Raw genomic sequence first — 25,679 nt, forward strand, 5'->3', positions numbered from 1 at the left:
TATGTGGCTTACTGAGTATCTTGATTGTTTTGAGAACAAGACAGGCATTTAATACAGAATACTGTTGTCTCTTAATGACATTGAATATCAAAACTTATTTTCAAGGTTGTGACCAAAGAAAAGATTCTAATTAATTTGCTACAAATGAGCCCATCCATTAAGCCTCATCTTTCTCAAATGAATAAAAGGCACATTAAAGGCAGTTCTAAAGAGCCTAACCTAGTTTCACCCAGTTTCTTCAGCTGTTCACCAGAATACACCATAGCCAATTCTAAAACAGGTTTTAGTCCATTTACCTGGGGGTGGGGGTGGGATATGATTAAAGATAGAAAAGAGGAAAAAAACAAACAAACAAACAAGCAAGCAGGTCGTCCATGGTTTTCAACAATTCAGCACAGTTACAACTGCCCCATTCAGTTTCCTCCGGTTTGCTGGTCTGCTCCCTAAGAGAATCTCCAAGAGTGCAGAAAAGAGGGGCAGAGCAAAAGCAGTTTCTGTAGCACCAAAATCTCCAAGCTGTGGGGTTGTATTTTTTATTTGTGGAAAATACAACATGTTTCTGAAGTTTTGTTTGGTTCTTGTAGGCTGGTTGGTTTCAGGTACCTGAGACAATAGCACCAAATTCAACAGAGTAAGAATGAGTGAGCGAGCACTTTACACCAAGGCTCTGCGCATAATTGGTGCAATTTGAAAGTGAATGGCTCAGAAGACTGCTCATCAGGAGCAGATTGGAGAGGATAAACCACTCATCTTGAGAAGTTCATAGGAATGTCTCAAACATATGAACTGTTCTTTCCATCTCCTGTAAGAGAAAGGAATACATGTTATCCACTATGGAAGACAAAGGAATTCCTCACCAGGAACAAACCCACATCAAATTAAACTTTTAGACAACGAATCTGAGATACAAGTTGAAATTTGAATATTTTTACAGCTATGCTGCAAAACCATCTGCCCCTGACAATTCTAAGACCTTCTTATTTTGTTTTTTGGCAATGGGGATGATAAAGACGGCAGCACTCAATGAATGACTTATGATGCCAGATACTGCACTAAGAAATATATTCCAAATGTATTCATATAAGTAAGTATAATAGGTATATCAGATACAGGGAGAGAGAGAGAGAGAGAGAGAGAGAGAGAGAGAGAGAGAGAGAGAGAGAGAGAATGAGAATTAATAAATTCAACCTAATTCCTACAGTAATGTTGAAGGACTGTATTATTATGAAGCCTATATGAAAGAAAAAAAAAAAAAAAACATAGAAGAGAACAGTTTGACAGCCATTAAAGTAAGGCTAGATTATAAAGGTTCCAAATCCCATTCAGAGAAATATGCATTTCATTCAAATTTCTTTAAAATAAAAGTGAAATTAAAAACATATAGAATGTACCTACATTAGGGTAGGCAAGCACTAAATATATCTTTTCAACCTTCAGATAGCTTCAATAAAATCTGATTCTGTATTAATACTAGATTATTATCTGACTAATCAGTTGTTCTATATGATCAATTAAAATCACTCCTACTAAGTGACTTATAATTTATTTCTCGAAGGGAAATTCAAATTATAAAGCAAACTACACAATGTGATCAAAATTTTAAATCCATATTCACATATTAATACATATTATAGACATTTAGGCATTTTAAAACACTGGAAGCCATTCCAAATGACAAATGCCCTGTAAGGTCGAAAGCCCCTTTCCTCTAAAATGGCAGTGCTGGTGACACTGTCCTAAATGGGATACTGGCCAAGTAAATAGAAAGATTGTTGTACTTCTAGCTCACCAGAAACCCTCCTTACCTCCCCTAATCATCCCCCAAAGTCAGCTACCTCTGGCAAGGGCACCTAGTTCTGGATTAATGTAGACAACCTGTATCAGCTCAGATCCCCACCCTGCTGACTGTCTTAGAACATCTGCTTGCTTTTCCACCATTTGTTCTTCACTTGCCTCCCCGCAGCGACAGCCTTGGTTGTTTGATCTCCAATAAATTTCACTTACAATATCTTCTAGAGAGCAGGGCATGGCAATGTTTTTATTTTTTCATTTCTGAAGGCTCCTACATATTATATAACTTGTATATCTTTGAAAAAACGTAACACATAAAATGTGGTTATGAAGTAATTGGAAATATCAGGCCAGCCAAGGCTATACAATAAGACTCTACCTCAAAACAAAAACAAAACAAAATATGGTTGAAATTTACTAGTTTAGAATACAATCAAAACAAACACATTGTGTTTGGTTGTGCTTCTTTTTTCTTTAAAAAAAAAAACTGCATATACTTATCATGTGCAGCATGTTTTGGAATATACTTTATGTATGTATGTATGTATGTATGCATGCACATATATTTATTGTTTAATTGATTCTAACAAATGTGAAAATTATCTTCTAGTGGTTTTGTTTTCAACTTAATCAAAACTAGTACATATTATACAAATTAGCATTATTATTCATTATGATGTTTCCATATATTCATATATCATGAACTGATTGTATCTGTAGTGGGCTACTGAAATATAGTTATAGCATCTTCTAAAAACATTACTAAGAATACTTTAATTGCTAAAACTATCTTGAGTAAAAATTGGTCTCTGGTTACTTAATTTATGGATCAGCCATAAATTCCTATACAATGTGACCCTAACCTTAAGGTTATAAGAGCTACCTGGCCACTTAAATGCTACCTCTCTGCTTCTGTAATCAATGCTTGCTTGGTGCAGATGTCCAGAGCTGCTTTTATGTATACATCATAACTGCCATTCTTGCCTTTAAAATCTCAAACAAGCTGGAGGTGAAGGTGGCTTCCTGATACTCTGCTTAGGACAGTCCCACTGGCAGTGACTAAAGACTCCATTTGGCTTTTCTAGGCATCTTGGGAATTTTTCTCTTCAGGTATCCCATAACAGTGTCTATCTTCCCTTCTCTCCATTCAAGCCCTAAGCACCCAACTCAGTTCCAAGTAATCCAGAACTAGTACACTGCTTGCTTTCACATATGAAAGAGAACATGTGATACATGTATCTTTATGTACTTGGCTTATTTCACTAACATGATCTCCTCCAGTTCCATATGGCAGAACTATATTATTCTTTAGAGTTGACCAGTAATCCATTGTATATGCATGCATGCATATGTATATATCACTTTATCCACTCATCTGTGGATTATAACTTGGCTTCATACCAAACAAATCTTGGCTTTAGAGAATAATACCACCATTGCAAAGTGTCTCTTCTCTATATTTTGGTTTCATTTATACCCAGAAAAGCAACAGAACTACCAAATGGTTGCTCTGCTTTGTTTTGTTTTGAAGGTTTGTTTGTATTTTGAGAAATATCTGTATTATTTCCCAGAATGGTTATATTAACTTATATTCCCACCAACAGTACCTATGGGTCAGTTTTCTCCACACCATTGCTAGCATTTGTACATTTTTTTCTACTTTAAAACCTACTATTCTAACTGAAGTTGTTGGGAGCAGATAAAAGGAACTTGTCTTAAATACTGCCATTTTGACTTTAGACTCCAATTTACCTACGCTTTCCCTCTCTAGTTCCCAAAACACACCTGTTGCCAACCCCCTCTCTAAACAACAGTTACCCAAACCTTAGTGCCTGTTTCTAACAACAGAAAGAACAAATAAATTTGATTAGCTGGGCAAAAATATACTCAGTGTCAGCTGACATTGGTAAAATGTATAACTGTAACTTGGCCCAGAGGCTTGTAGGTTTTATACTCATAAGCCCTGTTTCAGCCTCCTCTTGGAACTGCCGGAAGAAACAAAGCTCCTGAGTCTTTGTCTGGTGGCTCTGATGGGTCTGCGACTGCTGATATAGTGGGAATAAAAGACTTTGCAGTTTCACAAGCCCATCGGTGTTTTCTCCCCCCTTCTGCGGATGCACAATGGACACTGTGTACCAGTGTGAGGTGGTAACTCATTTGTTTTGCTTTACACTTGCCTAAAGACTAATGATTCTGAGTGTTCTTTCATATACTTACATCATTCTATATAGTTCTAACAATCTTTTGCTATAGTCATTAGATTTTTCTATGTATAGAACCCATGACACTTTGAATAACAGCCCCCCCATAGGCTCATATTTGAATGTTTAGTAACCAGAAAGTGAAACTCTTCAAAAAGATTAGAAAAATTGGGAGGCATCTTTGCTGGGGGGAGTATGGTACTGGGTTAGGCTCTGAAGTTTCAAAGCTCATGCTAGGCCCAAGTGTTCTCCCTCCCTGCACCCCCCCCCCTCAAATCAGGATTAGAAGGCATGGCCTTATTGGAATAGGTGTTCTTTGTGGGAAGAAGTGTGTCACTGGGCGTGAGCACTGAGGTTTCAAAAGCCCATGCTAGGCACAGTTCTCTCTGTCAGCAGATCAGGGTGTAGCACTTAACCACTTCTCCAGCACCATGCCTGTAATACCTGTCACCATGCTCCCTGCCATGATGATAGATCAAGCTGCTGAAACCGTAAAGCCAGCCCCAATTAAATGCTTTCCTTTATAAGAGTTGCTGTGGTCTTAATGTCTCTTCACAGAAATAAAACAGTGACTAAGAATTTATCATTCAGCATATAGGAAGAATTTTACTTCTTTTTTATTGTCTTTTAGTTCTTGTCTAATTGTACTGGTCAAAATTTGTAGTAACCTTTTCCATAAGTGCAGTGAGAAAGACACTCTTGTTTCTGATACTTTCTGTTTCCCCATTGTGCTGATTACTTGTCATCTTGACAACTAGACATATCTGGGAGGAGGAAATCTGAGCTGAGAAATTGCCTATATTAGACCTTCTTGTGAGCACATCTGTGGAGCATTTTCTTGGTTCATGATTGATGCTACTACCTAGATACTACCTAGATGCTACTCATGAGTAGATGATTCTGGACTGTATAAGAAAAGAGTCAGACAGTGGTAGCACACTTCTTATCCCAGCACTTGGAAGGCAGAGACAGGCAGATCTCCGAGTTCAAAGCCAGCCTGGTCCAGGAGGACAGCCTAGACTATACAGAGAAATCCTGTCTCAAACACAGACACATAGACACATAGACACACAGACACACACAGACATACAACGGGGAGGGGGTGACAAGCTGAGGTGGTGGACAGGTAGCTCAGCAACTGTTCTTTCAGAGGTCCTGGGTTCAGTTCTTAGCACCTATATGATGGCTCACAGTCATCTATAATCTCAGTTCTAGGAGATTCAATGCCTTCTTCTGACCTCTGTGGACACTGTATATACATGATACAATTAACATACATGCAGGGAAAATACCTATACACATAAAATAAAAATAAACCAATATTTAAAAGAAAGCTAAGCAAGTCATGGAAGCAAGCCAGTAAGCACTATTGTTTTGCTCTTTCTGCTGCAAGTTCCTGCTTTGTCTGTCCTCAATGGTAAGTTATAATTGGTAAGCCAAATAAACCCCTTTCTCCTCCAAGTTGCTTTTGGTGTTTTATCATAGCAACCGAAAAGCAAACTAGAACAGAAATTGGTACAGAGAATGGGACACTGCTATAAGATCTGACTATGTTTGGATGAGGATTATTGTTGATTTTGGAACTTTGGGCTAGAAAAGCCATTAAATACTTGAAACCGAATGACCTGATGACGTGGAAGCTGCTAAGAGAAATGTAGATGGTGGCTCATGAAATTTCAGAGGTAACTTTGAGAATCCCTTAATGACTCTATAGGGGTCATCTTTGTGATATATTTGAAATAAGAATGTGTGGGGTTTGGCTAAGCTAGGGCTAAAGAATCTGCTGTTATTAGCAGATTAGAACCACTGAGGTCAAATTTACTTTAGACTTTTTACTTTACTCAGACAACTGATGGTAGTTACCTGAGGCTGAAAAATCATTTGTGATTAATAAGAGACCAACATCTTATTGACTGAGGTAAAGTCCTCTGGGAAATATTTCTTCAGAATCAGCACACAGAGCTGTGGTCCAGAGTTACAGGCACAGGTTGCATCTCAAGCTGACAGCAGAACGTGTTAATATAACATGTTACTGGCTTTAGTGGCATTAGAGCTGTAGGACTGAAGGGATCATGGAGGCCTGGAACTGTGAGCACCTAAAAGGGGCTATTGGTGAAGGTGTAGCCTCAGTTATATGGTGACCCAGCACACTGGAGATGCTAGGAGTATGGGATGAGTACCAAGGAGAGTAGCAGAGCAGGGTGTGTTGTGGATGGCAGAGCTGGAGAGATGTGCTCTTTGGGGCACAGAAGATAGATGGTATGCCCCAGATCTTAAGACACTGAGCTATTTACATTGGATCTTGGTTTTGCTTTGAACTGATTGTAACTGTACCCTAGCTCTTCACTTTGGAAACAAAGTATGTAATTTCTTTTGGATTTTACAGAAGCCAATATATTCTCTGAGCACTGTGCCATAGGGACAGCCAGTGCCTCTGCCTAGCCAGTCCCTGGGCCTCTGTGAGGTGCCTCTGCAGGAGCTGCTGCAGCACAATACCTCCTCTCCAGCTATCATGGGCTTCTTGCAGTGAGGGCGCCACTACCAAAGTTGCTGGCTGGTAGGCAGCTCATGGAAAGGTCTTCTTGTCCTGATCCATGGGGTCCATGTTGGAAAAAAGGGTGAAAATTTTCCACCAATCCTCATCCCAGAAATCTCTACCCTGAAAAGCTCTACTTCCTAAGAAATCTTATATAAGCCCTGCCTACTGCTTAGTTCACTGCTATTTCTCACTGGAACAGAGGCAGCCATCTTCTTGGGTTTCTCCTCCCACTAAATCTCTTATGTGGGGTTTGTTGTGCAGTGTGACTTTGTGGCATTCCTTGGCTCCTGATGATCAAGATACCTCTCTGAGCAGAGCTGTACTTTCATGTGAGCAGACCTTTCACCACAGAGGAGCAGAAAGGTTACACTTGCATTGGGGAAGCTTTCCCCTGCAGGAGCCCACAACACTTCTACAGGGGAAGCCCTTACATTCATAGTGGCAACACACCCAACCAATAGCTAAGAGACTGAATTTTTAGAGAGAACTTGGAGTTTTAAATTGTTACAATTTAAGAATTTGTAAAGTTATATACTGTTTTATATTGCAATATTACTACTAACATGAGATCCTGGGTACAAGGTTATGAATAGTGGTATGTTTTTCTGTTAATCTGAAAAGGGATCAACTGTGCTGGTTAGTTCCATTAACTTGACACCAACTACAGTCACCTAGAGAGAGAGAACCTGGAATCAGGAATTGCCTCCATCATGCTAACCTGTGGATATATCTACAGAGAATTTATTGGTTAATGTTTGATGTAGGAGGAAAGTCCCACCCCTGGGGAGGTGGTCATGAGTTATATGAAAAAGCATGCTGAATAAGACATAGAAGCAAGCAAGTAAGTAGTAATTCTGCATGTGTTTTTCACATTCCTGCCTTGGGTTTCTGCTTCGACCTCCTTTGTGGATGGGCTATATACAACCTGTGAGCTCCTCAATGCCCCTTCCCTCCACCTCACCCAAGCTGCTTTTGGTCAGTAGTTTATCATAACAACAGAGAAGCAAACCAGCACACGCATTCAGTATGATGTCCCTTTTAGGTTTGTTATGCCCAATTTTTTAATGTATACAAATTTTAGACCTAATTTATAGTTTTTAATAATAAAATAATATTGAATTTTATCAAATTTTTCTGCATTTACTGAGAAAATAAGCTTTCTTATCTTTCATTGGATTTATAGGGATATTATTACACTTATTATTTGCACTATATTAAACCATCTTTACCTTCCTGAAATCATAATCATGGCTTATGATCTTTTGATGGGCTACTGAATTCAGTTTATTAGTATTCTGTGAGGATCTCAATACTGATATTTATTACAATGTTAGTCTAATTGTTTTCTGTCACTGTCAGGTTTTGATAATAAGCAATGCTAGTCTTACAGAATAAGTTTGGAAATATTCCCTTTCAGTTCTATAGAAAAGTTTGAGAAACACTGGCGTTAGTTCTTTTTTAAAGTTTTTATAATAATCAGCGTGAAGCTATCTAGCACATAGAGATATTTACTACTACTAATTCAATTTCATTGCTTGTTATTGGGCTGGAGAGATGGCTCAGTGGTTAAGAGCACTGACTGCTCTTCCAGAGGTCCTGAGTTCAATTCCCAGCAACCACATGGTGGCTCACAACCATCTGTAATGAGATCTGATGCCTTCTTCTGGTGTGTCTGGAGACAAGACAGCTACAATGTACTCATTGCTTGTTATTGGTCTCTTTCACTTTTAAAAATATCCTTGAACTGGCAAGATGGCTAAGCAAGTAAAGACATCTCCAAGCATAAGGCTCTGAGTTCAATCCCTAAGACCCACAAAGTAGAGGAAGAGACTCTACTCCCACAAATTGACCTTTGAACTGTAATGTGCATGGTTTCCTCGGTGGTTTAGACCCCCCCCCTTACTTGAATGCATCTCTGGTGTGGGCTGTTCTGTTAGTGCCGAGAGGTCTAACACATCTGTCTTCTATTTACAGGTATGATTTCAAAAGCTTCGTGGAGAAAACATAGCACCAACTTGGTGATGCTCACACCTAGCCTTGTTAGTAATGTGTGATAAAAGCACAGGGACCACTAAGGAAGGTCATCTATACAGGTGAGTAGTGATTTTTAATGCTGCTACTGCAGGTGTGCCCAAGAGTAGAGAAGCTCAGACTCACACCAACATCCCAAGCTGTATGTGCTTAGAGGTGAAAGCAACTTGAGATTTTTCTCTCAACTCTTATTACTTGTACCACAGATCTAGGTGAGATGTGGGGATGCAGCTAGGGCTAAAAATTTTATCTAAGGTGAAATGCTCAAAAACAAAACAAAACAAAAAACCAGAGCAGAATGTGGTTAGTACCAAAGTTTTCTCTGCACTTTAGCCTGTGCACCTTGGTGACAGGCTATCATTGACAGAAACAAAATAGTACACACTGAGACTTCTGTGAGTAGTGGGTCAGGGAAATATCAGAGTTCTCTTTTGGTCTTGTTAGTAACAGACACCCATACAAGACAGTAAGAGAAGGGTCACAGGACTCCCACAAGAGATCCTGGCACTCCCAGGAAACTATACATGGCAGGCTATATCCTAGATCTCAGAGGGCTGCCTCCCCAAAGCCATGGTTCTTGAGAATGGCACCCTCTGTTCCTCTCTATACTGTAATACCCTTCCCCCATGAGGTAGCACTCTCTGTGGTTTTATGTCAGTCATTACTGACATATGAGGCATAGCATATGAAGCAGCCAGAAGTTGAGAGGAGCCAATACAGGAGAATGTATATGGAGTCCCAGAGGTAAGAATTCACTGGGTTTCTGCCTCTAGAACAGTCTAAATTCAGAAAATTGGTTCCTTCTTAAGATAGCTGTGGAACTGGGAGAATAGGTGACAGAATATTTTGCTTGCTATGCTGCAACACTCCCAGTTCTCTAGATTTTTACAAAGCTTCCGTTTTCTTTAATACTAAGGTTCAGCATTCTTCCATGGTCATTCAATATGGAGCTCTATGTACCTGCTGTTCTGGTTCTTCAGTGTGGTAGATCAAGTGTCTGGTGCTTCTAATCAGTCATCTTGCCCTCCAAAATAATTTAAAATGCCACCTTGTTTTGACTCAAATCTAATGCTCCTAAGGCTAAAGACATGATTCAGTGGTAGAATGCTTGCCTGGTTTATGCAAGGCCTGATTGATGTTCAATCCCCAGTACCACAAGGCAATAAATCTAATGTTATTACACACACACACACACACACACACACGCACACACGCACACACGCACACATGCACACATGCACACACACACACTAACCATATCCTCTTCACATAAATCTGTAATATCCTCAACATTGGAAATGTTTCTTTATAACAGGATTTCTCATGCTTTCCATCCCAAAAGCCTAGCACAGTATCTGGTACTGAAAATTCTTGATAAATAGTTCATAGCTAGGACACCATATGAACTAATAAACAAAGAAAATCAAAGTTGTTCAGGCCATTTACTGGGTAGATGTGAGCAATTTAGTGAGATTACATTTGCTCAGGTGACATTAAAAAGGAGTACAGACTAAATATGTAAAATACATGAAAAGAGACAGAAGCTCTTTCCCTGTGGTCCAGAGCCATACAGAAAAGAAAAGGAAAGGCCCATGTCTAAAACGTGTAAGTTGAAGGACACGTGCTGTCCCTCTGACTGTTTACAGGACAAGGTCTAATCAAACAAAATGTTTTAAAGTGCTTTTCCAACTACTAGTATAGTAGTGATGGCAAACAGGCCTCGATTCCTACCTTCACATACACTTTTGTTTGAAGACAGGATTTCATGTACCCCAAACTAGCCTCAAATATGCACACATATAGTACACATACATACATACAAGCAAAGTATTCATATACATTAAATCATTAAAAATGGACTCAGAGAAGTAACTTTTCCTCTTTCCCCTTTAAGAGGAGAGAAGCACATACTCTACAGATGAAGCAGACACACTTACCTCCACAAGCTGAGATTTATCATAATCTTTACGGTGGCGGTAGATACACTGACTAAGGAGCGAATACAATCTCTCAAGCTGATCGACTGTTAAGTTGTTGCTTTTATCTACCAACAAATCAAGCAATTTCTGGGGGGAAGGTGGAGAAAAATCCAAAGAAAGACGATAAGATGTAGTTGATTTCATTGGTCAAACCAAGACCATTATATTCAAATGTTTAAACAACAGGCACCAGAAGACACAAAGTGACACCTATGGTTAAAAGATTCTAGACTTTAGTTTACTAATTTCAAACCCTTGAAATACACTTAACTCCTTAGTTAGGAGAAATCCCTAGGTTAAAGTAACAATTACCAAAAGTAATTTTATTAAACAACTTTACAAATATCCAAATATTATTATGGTCATTGAAAATGGACTATCAAGAGTTAAGCATACCTGCAGTCTCTCATGATCAACCACCAAAGGTGGCACAGGCTCAGATGGCTCTTCTGGAACCAGTTCGAGGTTTGTTGTTTTTGCCTGCTCTAAAATTAATTTACGGTATTTTTTTACTTTAGAAGCACCTACAATTAAGAAGAGAAAAAAATGTGCTGTAGTCAGTAAACATAAAAAAAAATCATTATTAAGCAAATATAAATTCTTTTTCCCATCACAAATATATTTTGGAGTAAGAAAGAATGTGGTTTTTTAAAAACGATAGTGTTTACTTGGAGGTGCCTTTTTTTTAAAGTAAGTAATCCAAAATTAAAGAAAATTAAACCATAAATATGAAAGCAAAGTAATACTGAAATATCATATGATACATATATTCATGAAAAAGAAACAGAAAGACTTCCTTGGCTCTAATCACTTGGTTATAAAGGGTAAGAAATGGCTCAGTCAGCACAATATTTGCTCTGAACACATGAGGACCTGATCCAAGACCCCAATACTTCAGCTACAAAGAAGGTTATGGCTACAAGTGCCATACTCCAGTGCTGGGGGAGGTGGATTTAGGATCAGTGCAGCTTGCTGGCTGTTCACCTCTAGGTTCAGTGAGAGACTCTGTCTTTATGGAATAAGGTAGAGAATGACAGGTCAAGAACCTGTTGTCTTCCTCTGGTCTCTAAGCATGAACATGGGTCTGAGTACCTACATATACACCACATAATACACCACACACACACACACACACACACACACACACACACACACGGATGGACGGGGGGCGGGGGACTTGAATAATACTTTTCTACTTCTCAATTCTATTACAGAGCTTAGAAAACTGGCAGGATAAAATTTTTTCAAAATGGCCTAAATCCCAAACTAAAAATGTACTCCACATGATTATACAGACATGTCACAATGTCAAGACAGCCTAGTGTAAATAGGAAGAGAATCTATTCAGGTAGGAAACATACTGAGAAGGGCAGATCTCCCACGGTGCAGTAAAGAAGAATGGTAGGGAAGGATGAGCTAGATATACTTCCCTTTTCTGCTTTTTCTAAAGCAGATTGTACAGTCATGAGAAGGTGGGGCCTACAGAATGCTCTGCTTTCCTAAGAGCAAGGTAAGTCGACAGTGGGCCCCACACTCTCCCCACAGCTCCCCCACAAAGCAATGAGACTTAGCTGGATCCAAGACATTCAGTCTAACAATGACTCCCAACAGCAAAAACACTGCAACACATTAGTAACCAGGAGAGGCAGCTACTTATTACAAATCCCAGCAACAATACATTCTGAAGCTTAATTTACAAAATTAAAAACGAGACATGGGGAATTATCTCAAAGTTGCACAATTAAATGAACAAGAGAATGGCTTAATCTCGGTTTATATGACTCTGTCTAATATACTAGACTACTAAGCTAGCCAAATCTTCACCTGCCCCACCCCATTCTAACAATTCTGCTGCCAGAGTTCTACCTTCTTTACATATGTGAAATGACCTGGCTCATAACTGCAAAGCCTTTAGAATAAGAGTGACAGACAGACAGAAGAGTAAAAAGCCCAGAAAGCAGTGCATTCTGGACCATGAAACCTCTGAAACTTTCAGCAAAATTGAGTGCGTCCACAGTTATTTATGGATTAGACTGAAAAATGTTAATGCCCACTCCTCTGAGAACCTGTTATTTCTACTAGCAACCAGACAAACTATTTACGGACTTAAGTGTGGCATTTAAGCCTTCAGAAAGCGTGTGAAGACTTTAGCTCTACCTTCTCTGTCCAGCTCTGTCTCTTTGACCTCTCCATCAGGGCCAGGCTCGGGCTTGTCACTGCTGCTACACTCCAGCACTTCTAGTTTCTCAGGAGCATCTCCATGATTTTCATCCCAAGTTTCTGGTTTGTCTTTTAGTTGTTCCTCCAGAGCAATCTTCTGTTCAGAACAAGATTTTTCTCCACCCCCAGGCAGAGGAACTACTTCAAGAACTCTGCCATTCTGACACTCCAGAATGGGAATTCCTTCAAAGCTGTCAGTGGAGGCCTCACCATTTAGGCAGGTGCCTTTAAGGAAGGGCTCTTTCTTAGATGTTTGCTCGGGATTGAGGGAACTGCTGCTGTGGACGAGCAGAGATTCATTTGAACTCTCCTCTTCAGTTGATGCAAAGTTCTCTTTGGTGCCCGCTCCACTATTCAGCCTCTGACCCTGGTCCATATCCATGATGTCACATGAAGATTCATCGTTGGTCATAGATAAGTCTCCAGTCTCTTCTCCATTTTCCTCATGGCAGTCAGTGCTTACCTCAAATTCTCCATTCTCCAGCAACTTCCTGTCCTCTGTATGGTCATAGTCTGTAAACTTGGTGTCTTCCTCATCTTTCTTTAAATTATTGACTTTTCTTTTCTTAATAATTCCTTTACCCCACTGTGATCGCCGCCTTGATTTTCTCCGAACTCGAACTGTTTGATAAGAAAGAGGGCAGGGGATCATGTAGAACTTAAAGAGTGTAATGTCTATCTTACATTACAGCAGACCCTCCTCCCCCAAAATAAATCAAACTGGTTAAATGCAAACAAAAACTCTTGGTTAATGATATCCATGCTGACTAATTCTCACAACTTATAAGAGAAATGAAGTTAAAGATAAACTTTAACAATGTTTAAGAATACAAACTTTTAAATTTTTACTTAGTATGAATTTGCTTGGCATTAACCTTTCCTACTACTACAGATTCTACTTTATAGACATTTCTAATTTTCAACACTCAGGGATTAACCATTTAATACATTTAGGGAATTATTATATTACTAAGTTGCCTAGAAAGTTTGGGGCCAGAGCCTTAGATTTCTACCAGGAAGGTTGATGTGTTGCCAATAATAACACACAAAGAAAGCACCTCAATATGAAGAAAACAAAACCCTATAAGCTAATGCTGTGGGACCCAATAGTTATAGGTATCCTCACAAACAAACAAACAAACACTCTGTTGCCTCTTCTTCCAGAAAAAGGTATTATCTACAGGATGAATGATCATGAACAGAAGCACTACAATAGGCTATGTGAACAATTTGGTTAGCAAACTGTTAACCATTTCCTCAAATACAAATGGTTTACCTAATAGAGTTAACTTATTACAAAGGTATCTCCGAATATGTAGACTAAGCAAGCCTTCTGCTATTAAGGTAACAACATCAACAAAATATCAAAAATAGCCATTTGGTCAGTTATTTGAAAAAGCAGACCTGTAAAAGTGGTATACTCATAGGTGACAGTGATTATCATAAGTAGACAGTTGGGCTTCCAGGTGAGAAGTCAGACGAGGGGTCTCTGATCCCCTTTATGGATACGAGAGGGAGCTGATGAAGCGGTGTGACTCCACTGGGAAACGTCGCTCTTTAATATAAGCTGATATTCTATCAACAGTGTACAGTAGCTTCACATACCAACTTAAGCCTTTGAGCCCTTTCTGAGAGTAGGTAAGGATATATTTAGTAATGATTACTCATTACTGAGCAACTATCCCCTCCAAAATTCAATTTATTCTGTCATTTGGCTCAAAGTTTACTTTTTCTACAAAATTCAATGATTTAAAATTTTCTTTTCTTTTGTTTCTTTTCTTTAAAATTTTCTTTCTCTTCTGTTTCTATTTTATAATTTATAGTTATAGGTTAATTAGCACAAGGAGGAAATTTCTACATTAGTCTAATATTAAAAGCTGATGTATAAGCTTAGGTGACAAGCATCTACAACAATCTCATTAGCTAAGACTAATACAGTCTACACTAGAAGGAAAAAGAGATGGATTTCTTGCTACAAAGATGGAAGGCTTTCACTATGTGAACAACTAATTTTCAACACTAATCACTCTCATTTTTAGCCATGAAAAAAAAAATGTTAAGAATTCTCACTCTACTTGTTAAGTCATGGAACTCCAAAGCAAGAAAAAAACCTAAACTCTATTCAATCTAGGCCTAGGTCGAGTCTTTATATGTAGCACACTATACAAAGGCCAGAAGCTCACTGAAGCAAGTATATTTCTTACTTAGTGTTTCATAATGGTTAATAAGAGAGAGTGTATAGGCCCCGCTCCAAAACCTCGCTGGGCAACACACACTAAAATCCATGGTGAGGAGTGGGTCAGGGGCTAGGACTCAAAGTTAGGTCCAAGGGAGGGAAAGAGGGGGCAGTTACAGGAGGAGTTGGGGGAGAGGAACTAGTATTTCTAAAGTTCACTGTATGAAATTTTCAAAGAATAAAAATATCACTGAGAAAAGAGAACAAGTTCTTATTCTTTGGGAACTAGAGACATTCCTCCTTCTATCATGACTTCTAATAGCAGGATTTTAGAAAAGTAAGAGAAACTGACCATTTAAGCACCATGAACATAGAATTTTTAGTTTGGGTGGATGCATTTTCACAGTATGGAGCACATAGTAGTTGTACATGTATATGTGGGCCAAATCCTTAACATGCGACTTCCTTGTTTATCTACGATGCTCTATTCAAACACCCATTTTGTCTAAGCCATCTTGCCTGCCCCAGCCTAAAACTTGTTAAGGTGAATATTCAATGTATTCTCATTAGTAGATATTAGTATCAAATTCAGAGACTATAAAGAACTTCAAGATTTAAATGAGAGTACAATATTATATAAAGAGACACAATCTGCAACTTTTAAAGTCAGTTTTTATTGTGTCACTGAGACTTTTTCCAAAGCCAAGACCTTAGAAAAGCAACTGTTCCTTTGGGACATATAAGATTTGAGTGTGTGTTAATAAACTAAACAGACAAATGCTGTGTAACATGTGCCATCTACTGGTAAGAGGAAACAAAACTCAATAGTTTTAACACCCACTGCAGGTGTTAAAACTATTTTTAATATTTAAAGAACTTAAACCTCTTTTTAAAAACCTTTTAGTGTTTCAAAGAATGTATTTGTATTTCATCCCCCCTGACCATGTGTGTGCACATGTGTGCTCAGGTGACAGCTTTCAGTAGCCATCCTCTCCTTCCTTCCTTTGGGTTCTAAGAATCAAAATCAGGTGTTCAGGCTTACCCAGAAAGCACTTTTGTTTGCTGAGATATCTTGCCTGCCCAGCCTAAAACTTCTTAAGGTGAATATTCAATGTATTCTCATTAGTAGACATTAGTATCAAATTCAGAGACTATAAAAGACTTCAAAGTTTAAATAGAGCACAACATTACGTAATGGGACACAATCTGAGATTACAGCTAGGCCAGATAGCCTTTACTGGTTTCATAGCAACTAAATGTATCATCAAATCCCTTTTCAAACTTGCTCCATATGAATGCTACTTTTCCAAAGAGGTCAATGGTTTTTTTTTTAAAGTGGGTGTGTACAGCTCCCAGATCTCATCCGAGAAGTTTCTCTGTGCAGCTGATGGCTAACACAGAAACTAATAGCTGAGCCAAATGCAAAACCTAAGTATCAATGGGATGGGACATCAGTATGAGCACATCCCTGCTCTCCCTGCACTCCTCCATATTCCAGCCCAGGGACCCTTGCAGAAAAGAAGGTGGAAAGGTTGCAAAAGACAGACGGCAGGGAGGACCAGAGAAAAACAGTGCTCCATGGCCACTGAACTCAGGAACTCAAGGTGACTGTGTTGTCTGTAGAAGATAAGCCATGCGGCACTGCAGCACAGAGGCAAGAGGGGTTCAAGAACCCCAATTCCTAACTGAGGAGCTACTGACAGTTGATGTCCTTTGGAAGAGGAAAAAAGAGACAGTTGGGTTTTTGGTTTTTTTTTTTTTGGTTTTTTTTTTTTTTTTTTTTTTTAAATTATTATTCCTGGTAGGATCCCTGATGCTCCAGTGGAGAGTCCCATACCCAATACAAATAGACTTTTTTTTTTTTTTTTTTTTTTTTTTTTTTTTAAATAGAGCAATAAGTTGGGAAGGGTTGGGAATAAGAAATGGTTCTGGCCGGGCGGTTCAAGGCCAGCCTGGTCTACAGACTGAGTTCCAGGACAGCCAGGGCTACACAGAGAAACCCTGTCTCAAAAAGCCAAAAAAAAAAGAAAAGAAAAAAAAGAAAAAGAAATGGTTCTGGATGGAATTAAGAGAAGGAATGGGGTAAAGAACGTCAAATTATATTGTATGAAATTCTCAAAGAATAAAAATATTACATTTAAAAATGTGATGATTCATTCCTTCAAATTCACTATCATTTGATAAAAAGCATACTATGGCCAGTTTTGTTGGCAAAGCAATATCATCACACTTAGGCCAGGAAAACAGCATTTATCTTTAAAGGCAGGCAGTTTTTAGTGAAACATGAAGACTACATCAGGAAGATGTTAGGTTTATTAACATTTGTCTTTCAGAAATATAGATCAACATGAGTAATTTTTATGAAGATCTAGAAACTAAATTTTCCTTCTAAATACATCACACAGGGTTAAGACAAATTAGTCTCCGTGGATTTCTCAAACTCAGAATTAATAATCCCTTAAAAAACCAAACTTTCTACTGCCAAATCATCCACTTCCACACAGTGCCCGTACATCCCATGTATCACAAAGGAGTGGGGATAAGAGCTACAGGGATACATTTATCTGTTGCCTCCATATCTCTATCCAAGACCCAGTGTTCAACACCAAAATCTTTCAAGTGTTTTAGTTATAAAAAAAAAAAAAAAAAAAAAAAAAAAAAAAGTTTTAAGTACAGAAAACATCAAGTAAAGTTAAAGACAGAATTCTCATTCTAAATCTTACTTTCTAAGCTCTTCTCTGAAAGCCAGGACTACAGAGCTGTGGAAAGGGGGCAGCATTGTCTGTGGGCCACAGCAAGTCTCAGCTGCAGCTGCTCCTGGGCAACAGGCTCACAAATACTCACACGCACACTTATTTGCAGAGTTGTGCCAAGCATCCATTGGGTTTCTCTGTTTGTGCCGAAATGCCTCTTCCACTCTAGTCTCTGTCTTGCGGGCACCAGCACCATGAGGAGTTATTTGTTCTGCTGTCACCGATAAGCCTGCAAGCACCAGAAAAGCATAACCTAGTTACATGTTTCCCAGCTCCATAAGCAATGCTATTAGAAAAATCTGAAATATAAAACCAAGTTTTAAAGTCATTAATTATACCTGGACAGTTTGTAATTCTGGGGAAATTAGTGTCTTTTGTTTTAAGATGAGAAAGTAACTTGATATAAAATGACAAAAATAAAAATGTGTAACAGGCCATGCTTACCCTTAAATGCTCAAAGGGGCCCTATTTCTACTCATTTTAATCCCAAAAGATATATTTCACAATATGATTGTGGGATAATAAGATTGTATACTGTCTAAAAATCATGAATCTGCTATCTTACTTTTATATATATGCACACACACATATACACACCTACATTTAATTTCTTGGCTCCTTAGTCCTAATAGTAACTGTTCCATCTGAGTTTTCTTCACTAGCACCTACCTTTTCTTCCATATGAACAGCTTCCTATAACTTAGCTTCTTATTCTAATCTACAAGAAGTATCTCTTGTGTAAATGGCTTTTAAATGATGTTATATAATAATTCTCACATCTTTTTAGTCAGAAGATCTCTAGCCTACTAGCCATATTTCTACCTGCCTTCATCTTTATACACACAAACAGTTTATGTTCTATAGTCCTTATTCTGACTGGCAGAATTGGTATCTACTCATTCATTCAGCCAGAAATATTCTCTCCTTTCAAAGTACCCTATACAAAGCTAGAGATGTAGCTCATGCTGGCAGGGTGTTTGCCTAGCATGTACAAAGTTCTAGCACAAGTCTGTAATCCCAGCTTTTAGGAGGCTGAGAGAGAAAAATAACAAGGCTATTCTTAGCTATTTAGTGAGGAAGGAAGAGGAGGAGGAAGAGGAAGAGGAGAAGGAAGAGGAGGAAGAAGAAGAGGAAAAGGAGAGAGAGAGAGAGAGAGAGAGAGAGAGAGAGAGAGAGAGAGAGAGAGAGAGAAACAGACTGGCATATGCTAATCTTGTTTAGCTCCATCCTTCATTAATTAAAATGTGTATTACTTCACCACCTTTTCCCCTATTAGTCTGAGATGCAGTTTATATAATATAAAAGCCATCTATTTTAAGCATAAAATTAAATGTTTTTAGCAAATATACATTTCTGAGCCACACACAGAAATCTAATTTGAGGTGCCTGTCCAGGTAGCCACTGCTGTCTGTTTCTCTCAACGCACTTGCCATTTTACATGAGAGGACTACAGTTAGTAGACGGTCTTTCATTACTGCCTTATTTCACACAGTAGTTTTTTTATGAAGTCCTCTGTCAGTTTACAGAAGACTATGGATGTGGTGTGCTTTGTTATTCTTTAACCAGTAAGGAACACTTGTGCTGTCATTTGTAATGTTCCACAGCCCTATGGAACATTCACGCACATGTTTCATGTAGGTGTGTTCTCAAGGAAGAGAACTACTAGATGGATAATGCAGCAAATATTCCTCTGTGGAAACTGGAACATTGTTTCCAAACTGGCTCTCAAGGCTTTAACTCAATCTCTCATTTTCCTAACACTGACAACATGTTATTTCTTGCTGCTGAAGTGATCTAAGCACTCCATCCCGCTGCTTACAATCCCTCAGTGGGTTCTGCTGCCACTGGCATCTCTCCCTCCTACTAAAGTTCCCCAAGGACACAGCTGTACATCTAGTAAACAAACCATATGTTCAAATTTGTGTTTCTAATTTAAAAATTATACATGTTAACAGACTGGGAAAAACATTTGTTTAAAAAAGGTTTAAGTATTGATATTAGATGTGAAATGATGAAAACTAAGGTCTCTTCAGCTATAAATGCAGACATAATAAGTAAATCATTTAAGAACAGAAGTCACTGATAAATAAAGTTGTATATCTGCAAAAGAAATTTCTCTAAGGAACAGTTTATTTCTCTAACATACACCACTGCACTCAAACTGTCACAGGTGAAGTTTTGAGATATCCTTTAGAATTTACATGACCTATGTTGGTATCAGAAATTAGTAAGTACAAGGTTATTAATGGAGACAAAAGCACCTCCTGGTGTGCTTCCTGTGTCCCAGGAAGATGAATATACAGCACAGCAGGCTTCGGTATCATGTCTGCTTCTCTAACTTACCTCTCTTTATTCTTGCTTCCTTAATCTCTTCACAGAGCTTATTAAACTCTGGATCCAGCTCGGCTGCAATGATGGCATGTGCAGTGTCCTTCAGGGTGCAAGCTCTGTGCCTAATAATTTTATCTGTTAAAAATGTTGGCATAAATTTATTTTAGATACAAATAGAATAAAATTAATGCAGGAGGCCTTAAAAGAAAAGTAAAAAGATACAGACATTTAAATTATAAAAACATTTTTAGGTAAAAAAAGATTCCCTTAAGAGATGGGTAAAAATATGAAGTACTCTATCGATAACTTTTAAGACCCCAAAATAAGGTTTTATTTTTAATTTCTAAAAATAAAGTATGATTTTTTTTTCAATAAAAATTTTAAAGAATTTGGATATTCACTATGTGCCCCAGAATTGCTACAGACAAATACCAGGAACTTGGGGGCCAGTGAATTGAGCAAGATTGGCAACCTGATTTCAATCCCTGGAACCCATGTAAAACTAGAAGAGAACTCCACAAAGTTGTTCTCTGGCCCCCAAACACTTCTTATATACATGAACACATAAAAAAAGCACCCACAAAAAGAGTAACTGGTCAAAATTGTGCTAAACAACACAAAATATTCTGAGTAAAAGAGTTCTCTTTAAAACTGTGATAAAACCATAAAAATACAGAAAATCTACCTAATCTAAAGCATGCAAGATTACCGGTATACGTAAATTGTAGGCAGGCCAACTGTAAGAGAATATGCTAATAATCCCGACACTTGGATCAATAGTTCCAAGAAGCCCTGGCTACTTCCTAGCATGATCTCTGATACTATAAAAAGTGTCTGCTTCACAGGTCACAAGAAAGACTGCATCATGAGTACCGCAGTGTCAGTGGTGCCCTCTGGAACTACACTACTCAAGATGTGAAAAGGCAAACAAGGACAAAATAACTAGAATGGTCTGAAGACCACAAACCACATCTGTAAGGAGTGAAAGCAGAGGCATCAGTTCAAAGTCATTCTCTGTGGGCAGCAAGTCCCAACCCAGGCTAGGCAACATGAGACCCTATCTTGAAAACCAAAACCAAAACAAACGACAAAGAATCCAAAAAAAAAAAAAAAAAAATTACTTCTCTCTCTAGTAAAAGCATAAAGAATAAAAGATCTTTTATTTATAAGATTTATGAGTAGGAAGCCATAAAAAACTTGTTGTGGAAGTCTTATAAAAACAAACCTAGCACATGTGCAACCACTGGTACATTTCTTTCTGATAAATGTTCTCCAAATGTTCATTCAACAAACATTACCAATACTAGGAAAACTGAAGGAATGACTATACAGACAAATACCTGTATACAAATACCTGTACAGGGAAAAATCAGACATGGTTCCAATAAAATTCAGACTACATAGGAAAGTAGCATTGAATAAATCTCAGCTGGATAGAAGACTCAGTAGTTAAGAGTGCTTACTGCTATTCCAGAGGAGCAGAGTTCAGTTTAAAAATTTGGATAGAAACATCTTTACCGTGTTGAGTGTTCCAATCCATAAATACAATATATATCTTTATTTAGCTCAAGAATTTTTGTCAGCCATTTTTATACTTTTCTTTCTTTCTTTTTTTTGGTTTTTCAAGACAGGGTTTCTCTGTGTAGCCCTGGCTGTCCTGGAACTCACTCTGTAGACTCAGAAATCCACCTGCCTCTGCCTCCCAAGTGCTGGGATTAAAGGCATGCGCCACCACTGCCCGGTCATTTTTATACTTTTCAATGTATATATTATATATCTTTTGTCAGATTTCCTATCTAATGCTAGAATTTGATTAGCCAGAACGTTTTTTAGACTTATTTACTTGACATTATGAGTGTTTGTGGCCATATGTATGCTTGTGCCCCATATGTGTGTCTGGTGCCCAAGAAGATAAGAAGAGAGCAGCAGAAATAGGGAGGATATGATCATAGATATGTGTGCAACATACACTGGACATGTGTCTGAGTTTGTCAAAGAATAAACATTCTAAAAAAAAATAAAAGTGATAAGGCTCTAGACAGCTGGGATTGTGTTATATGTAAATGTATGTTAAAGTTTGAACCCCTAGTACTTCAAAATATACATGGAAGTAAGCCATGCTAAGAGGTAACTAAGGTAAAAAGAGGGTGGTCTCTAATCCAAAGTGGCTGATGCCCTTTTAAGAGGTAATCTGGATACATTAGGAGTGCATGAAGACAGAGAAAGGGCTATAGGGAGAAAGACCTGTAGTGAAACACAAAGAGTGGTCTCAGGAGAAACCAAACTAGCTGACTCACTTGAACCACCTCAGTTCAACACTGAGAGGAAAACTTCTGTTGTTTTGGGTTTTTTTTGACAGACTCCTGGTCTGTCATACTTTGTATGCTGATCCTAGCTGAGAACTAGAATGACATATAGGCTAACATCTGCCATACAGGAGTTATATTATCAATCTATCATAATACTAATACAGTTACACATCTCTGTCTCAAGGCGAAGAAACTGTCACAGACATTCTTATACACCAAGTACCCTACTCAGTAAGTAGGACATGTATAAATGAGTTTGGTTAAGTCTGAAATTCATGAGGTACACGATGACGGATAAAACTGGAAATGTACTGAGGAGAATATAGACAGCTCCAAAAAATAAAAAGTGACTACGAGGACTCTGATCCCATGTAATTGGTACAAAATGCTAGGATTCTGCAAAGACTTCAAGATTAAGGATGAAATTTCAGCAAAATTGGTCAAATAATAATAGGTCTAAAAATTATTTGTCCTAGAGGTAAGGGAAGGATGTCACAAGACCAACAATACACAGTAGTCCAACTTAATTCATTGTGTACCTACCCCCAAGATAATAATTAGAGTTAAATGCCTAGTCCTGGTCACATTTTGAAGCTATTAAGTTAAATCTCTCATCACTTCACATCTAATTTCTACTAAGTTATCCTTGTGCAAGATAATATGATAAACAAGTAATCATTCATGTTTACTTCCCAAAGACTTTTATCTTCTCTGTATAAGTAGTTCCTCCATGCCTCCAATGGCCATGTGTTCTGCCAAGCAGAATACTGTAAACATTTAAATCATCATGGGAGTTTTAAAAACTAATACAACATTTATGTAATTTCTACATGCTACATAACAGACCCAGGGGTTGTTTTACAGATATGCATAACAAGTGGCTCTGCTTCTAAAGGAAAAAATGTTCTCTGGGGTGGGGTGTGAACCAGTTGAAATGACATTCCTGAACTATAACAAGTCTTTGTATCAATCTTTAAAGAGCAGAGGAGGAAAGTCTCAAGTATATCACGTAAGTTTCACATGTAAACCATGAGCCATGGCCTCTAGTAAACCACCACACTGTACAGTAAACAGTTATAGTGAATCAAGAAGCATTGCTTCTTCATTTAAACTTATATAAATTTATATCAATGGGGTTATAATAATTTGTCTACTAGAGGGAAATTGGATTTATTTCCTCAACTAGCTATCTCCAACAAACATTTAGGCTCATTTTCATAATCCCGAGATTATTTCCAAACAGTGTGGTCCAGGAAGTGGGGTCATTCTAGAGCAAATATGTATCAGCAGCCAACCTTTATGGAATACTTCCCAAACTCGAGGAATTATGCTAGTGACTTAGTGCATTTCATTTGAACCACAGGAAAATGGAAATACCATAATATTCAATATACTTTCTTATTTAATCTTTACAACAACCCCAAATAATGAGTTCTATTGTTATGCCTACTATGCAGATGGAACAACTAAAATTTAGAAAACTTGACTGATTACAATTAAAGAGCCAGAGAACAGCAGCACAGATAAAAAAAAAAAAAAAGCATAGTCAAATGTACCGAGCTCACATTCACCCACACCACATCAGGAGCTGAGTGCACAAGGTCAACACCATACTCAGCCATTCCCCTGTGATCCCATTTGAGGGACAAAGGAGAGATGAGCTTGGAATTCAGCCTGCTTCTCACCACTTATCCTGATGCAGATGACATACACACTAGAAACAGAAGAAACCCTCATGGACATAAAATCACTACACGAGTTAACAGAGGCCCTCATGCTTTATGTATATTTTTCACCATTTTATAAGAATGTAATAGTATTGATTTAAAAACCTTAAAAGATGAACATTCTTTGATTCAGAAATTTCACTTTTAAGAAATTTATCCTAACAAAAAAATGAAAATACACATACAACTAATTATAATTTTTATTTGAGAGGTACTAAGGGATGAAATTTACGGCCTTACACGTCTCAGGAAAGTTCTCAACTTGTGTGCTACATATCCATGTCTTTATTATTATTGTTGTTACTATGACTATTATTATTTTATTTTGAGAGTCTTATTAGGTTGCTGGAATTGTGTATCTGTGCCATGTTATAAAAATATTTATTCATATTTATAATAGACAGAAAAGAACTAAAAGTCCTAACATGTCCAACAGTAAGTCATTGCCATATCACATCTATATATAATTTTTAAATGTGGGACAAATCTACTCATAATGTGTATATATATATATATATATATATATATATATATATATATATATATATATATATACACAAACACAAACATGCATATATATGTATACATATACATATATAAATTACTTCATGTTATAGCAAAGAGATGTATGAAAATGTTCAACTTTAGCCATCACATATATTCAGGACAGCACTCATGCACATAAAATAGAAATAAACCACTTATAAAGCAAATAACAAAAAGCAAAAAACAAAAATAAACAAAAAATAAAAAAATTAACAAGCAAATATCCTAACACAAAGATTAAAAACTAGAACTCATTAAGCCCTCCTATGAAAATATTGTTTCTGAACATGAAGTAGGATATTATTGATTACTATGGTCTAAATTGAGATGGGAAATAATCTCATATAGAATGGAGAAATCCATGTCACTCTGCTGCATGGCTTAAGTTGAGAAACACTATTCCCAAGTAGAGATCTTAAAGAACAAAAACCTACACAAATGCGTTAATAACTCTTTGTGTATCACCTAGTAAAGAAACAAAATCCTCAGTGAGAAAAATAAAAAACAGCTCCAGATAACTGAGAGTTAGCCTAACATGAAGAGTTAGTCTTAGTACACTCATGTTAAAAACAGCATCACACAAAGCTACTGTGTGACCATGATAGGCCAAATAAAACAACACAACTCTTTTATATTATATCCAAGCACAGAACAAATATGAACACGATCCTAACCACAAAAATGACCACACCTAATCCTATTCTCACTAATACCACTGTCTGCTGGAGAGAAATTATTGTAAGCATGTTGAGATCAGAAGACAACTTCTGAATAGGATATTCAGAAAATTCTGTATCAGAATTCTATGTATCAGAATTTTGAAAATTCTGATAGGAATTGATGCTCTCCTTCCAACATGTGCAAACTCAGGTCTCCAGGCTTCGTGGAAGATACCTTTACATGCTGAGCTATCTCAACCAGCTCACTTCCTAAGTTCCTAAAATAACTAATTACAAAATGGTCCCACTACCTAGCAACATCCAATTCACTGCTAAGTTCCACTTCCTCACACTTCCCCTAAGATTATATAACATAATACTAAATCCTTTATGATTCCCACGGCACAGAGACTTGTA

At 37.7% G+C, this 25,679-nt stretch overlaps 1 protein-coding gene across 3 annotated transcripts in view; it reads right to left on the minus strand.

Moving 5' to 3' along the window:
• Nucleotides 1–511: 511 nt before the first annotated feature.
• The window catches only part of Atad2b (ATPase family AAA domain containing 2B), a 123,076-nt gene continuing 97,908 nt past the window's right edge, over nt 512–25,679 (minus strand). For 2 of the 3 annotated variants that reach the window (XM_034514117.2, XM_034514116.2), the window contains exons 23-28: nt 20,034–20,156; nt 17,782–17,919; nt 12,699–13,382; nt 10,938–11,065; nt 10,500–10,628; nt 512–802 (exon numbers count right to left, since the gene is read on the minus strand). In XM_034514117.2, coding sequence (XP_034370008.1) covers nt 761–802; nt 10,500–10,628; nt 10,938–11,065; nt 12,699–13,382; nt 17,782–17,919; nt 20,034–20,156 — 1,244 coding nt within the window. In that variant the 3' untranslated portion in view covers nt 512–760. The remainder of the gene's footprint in view (nt 803–10,499; nt 10,629–10,937; nt 11,066–12,698; nt 13,383–17,781; nt 17,920–20,033; nt 20,157–25,679) is intronic. The other variant, XM_076942139.1, reaches the window with a different exon arrangement.

This window comes from Arvicanthis niloticus, chromosome 11 (genome assembly GCF_011762505.2).
Source record: "Arvicanthis niloticus isolate mArvNil1 chromosome 11, mArvNil1.pat.X, whole genome shotgun sequence".
NCBI lineage: Eukaryota > Metazoa > Chordata > Mammalia > Rodentia > Muridae > Arvicanthis > Arvicanthis niloticus.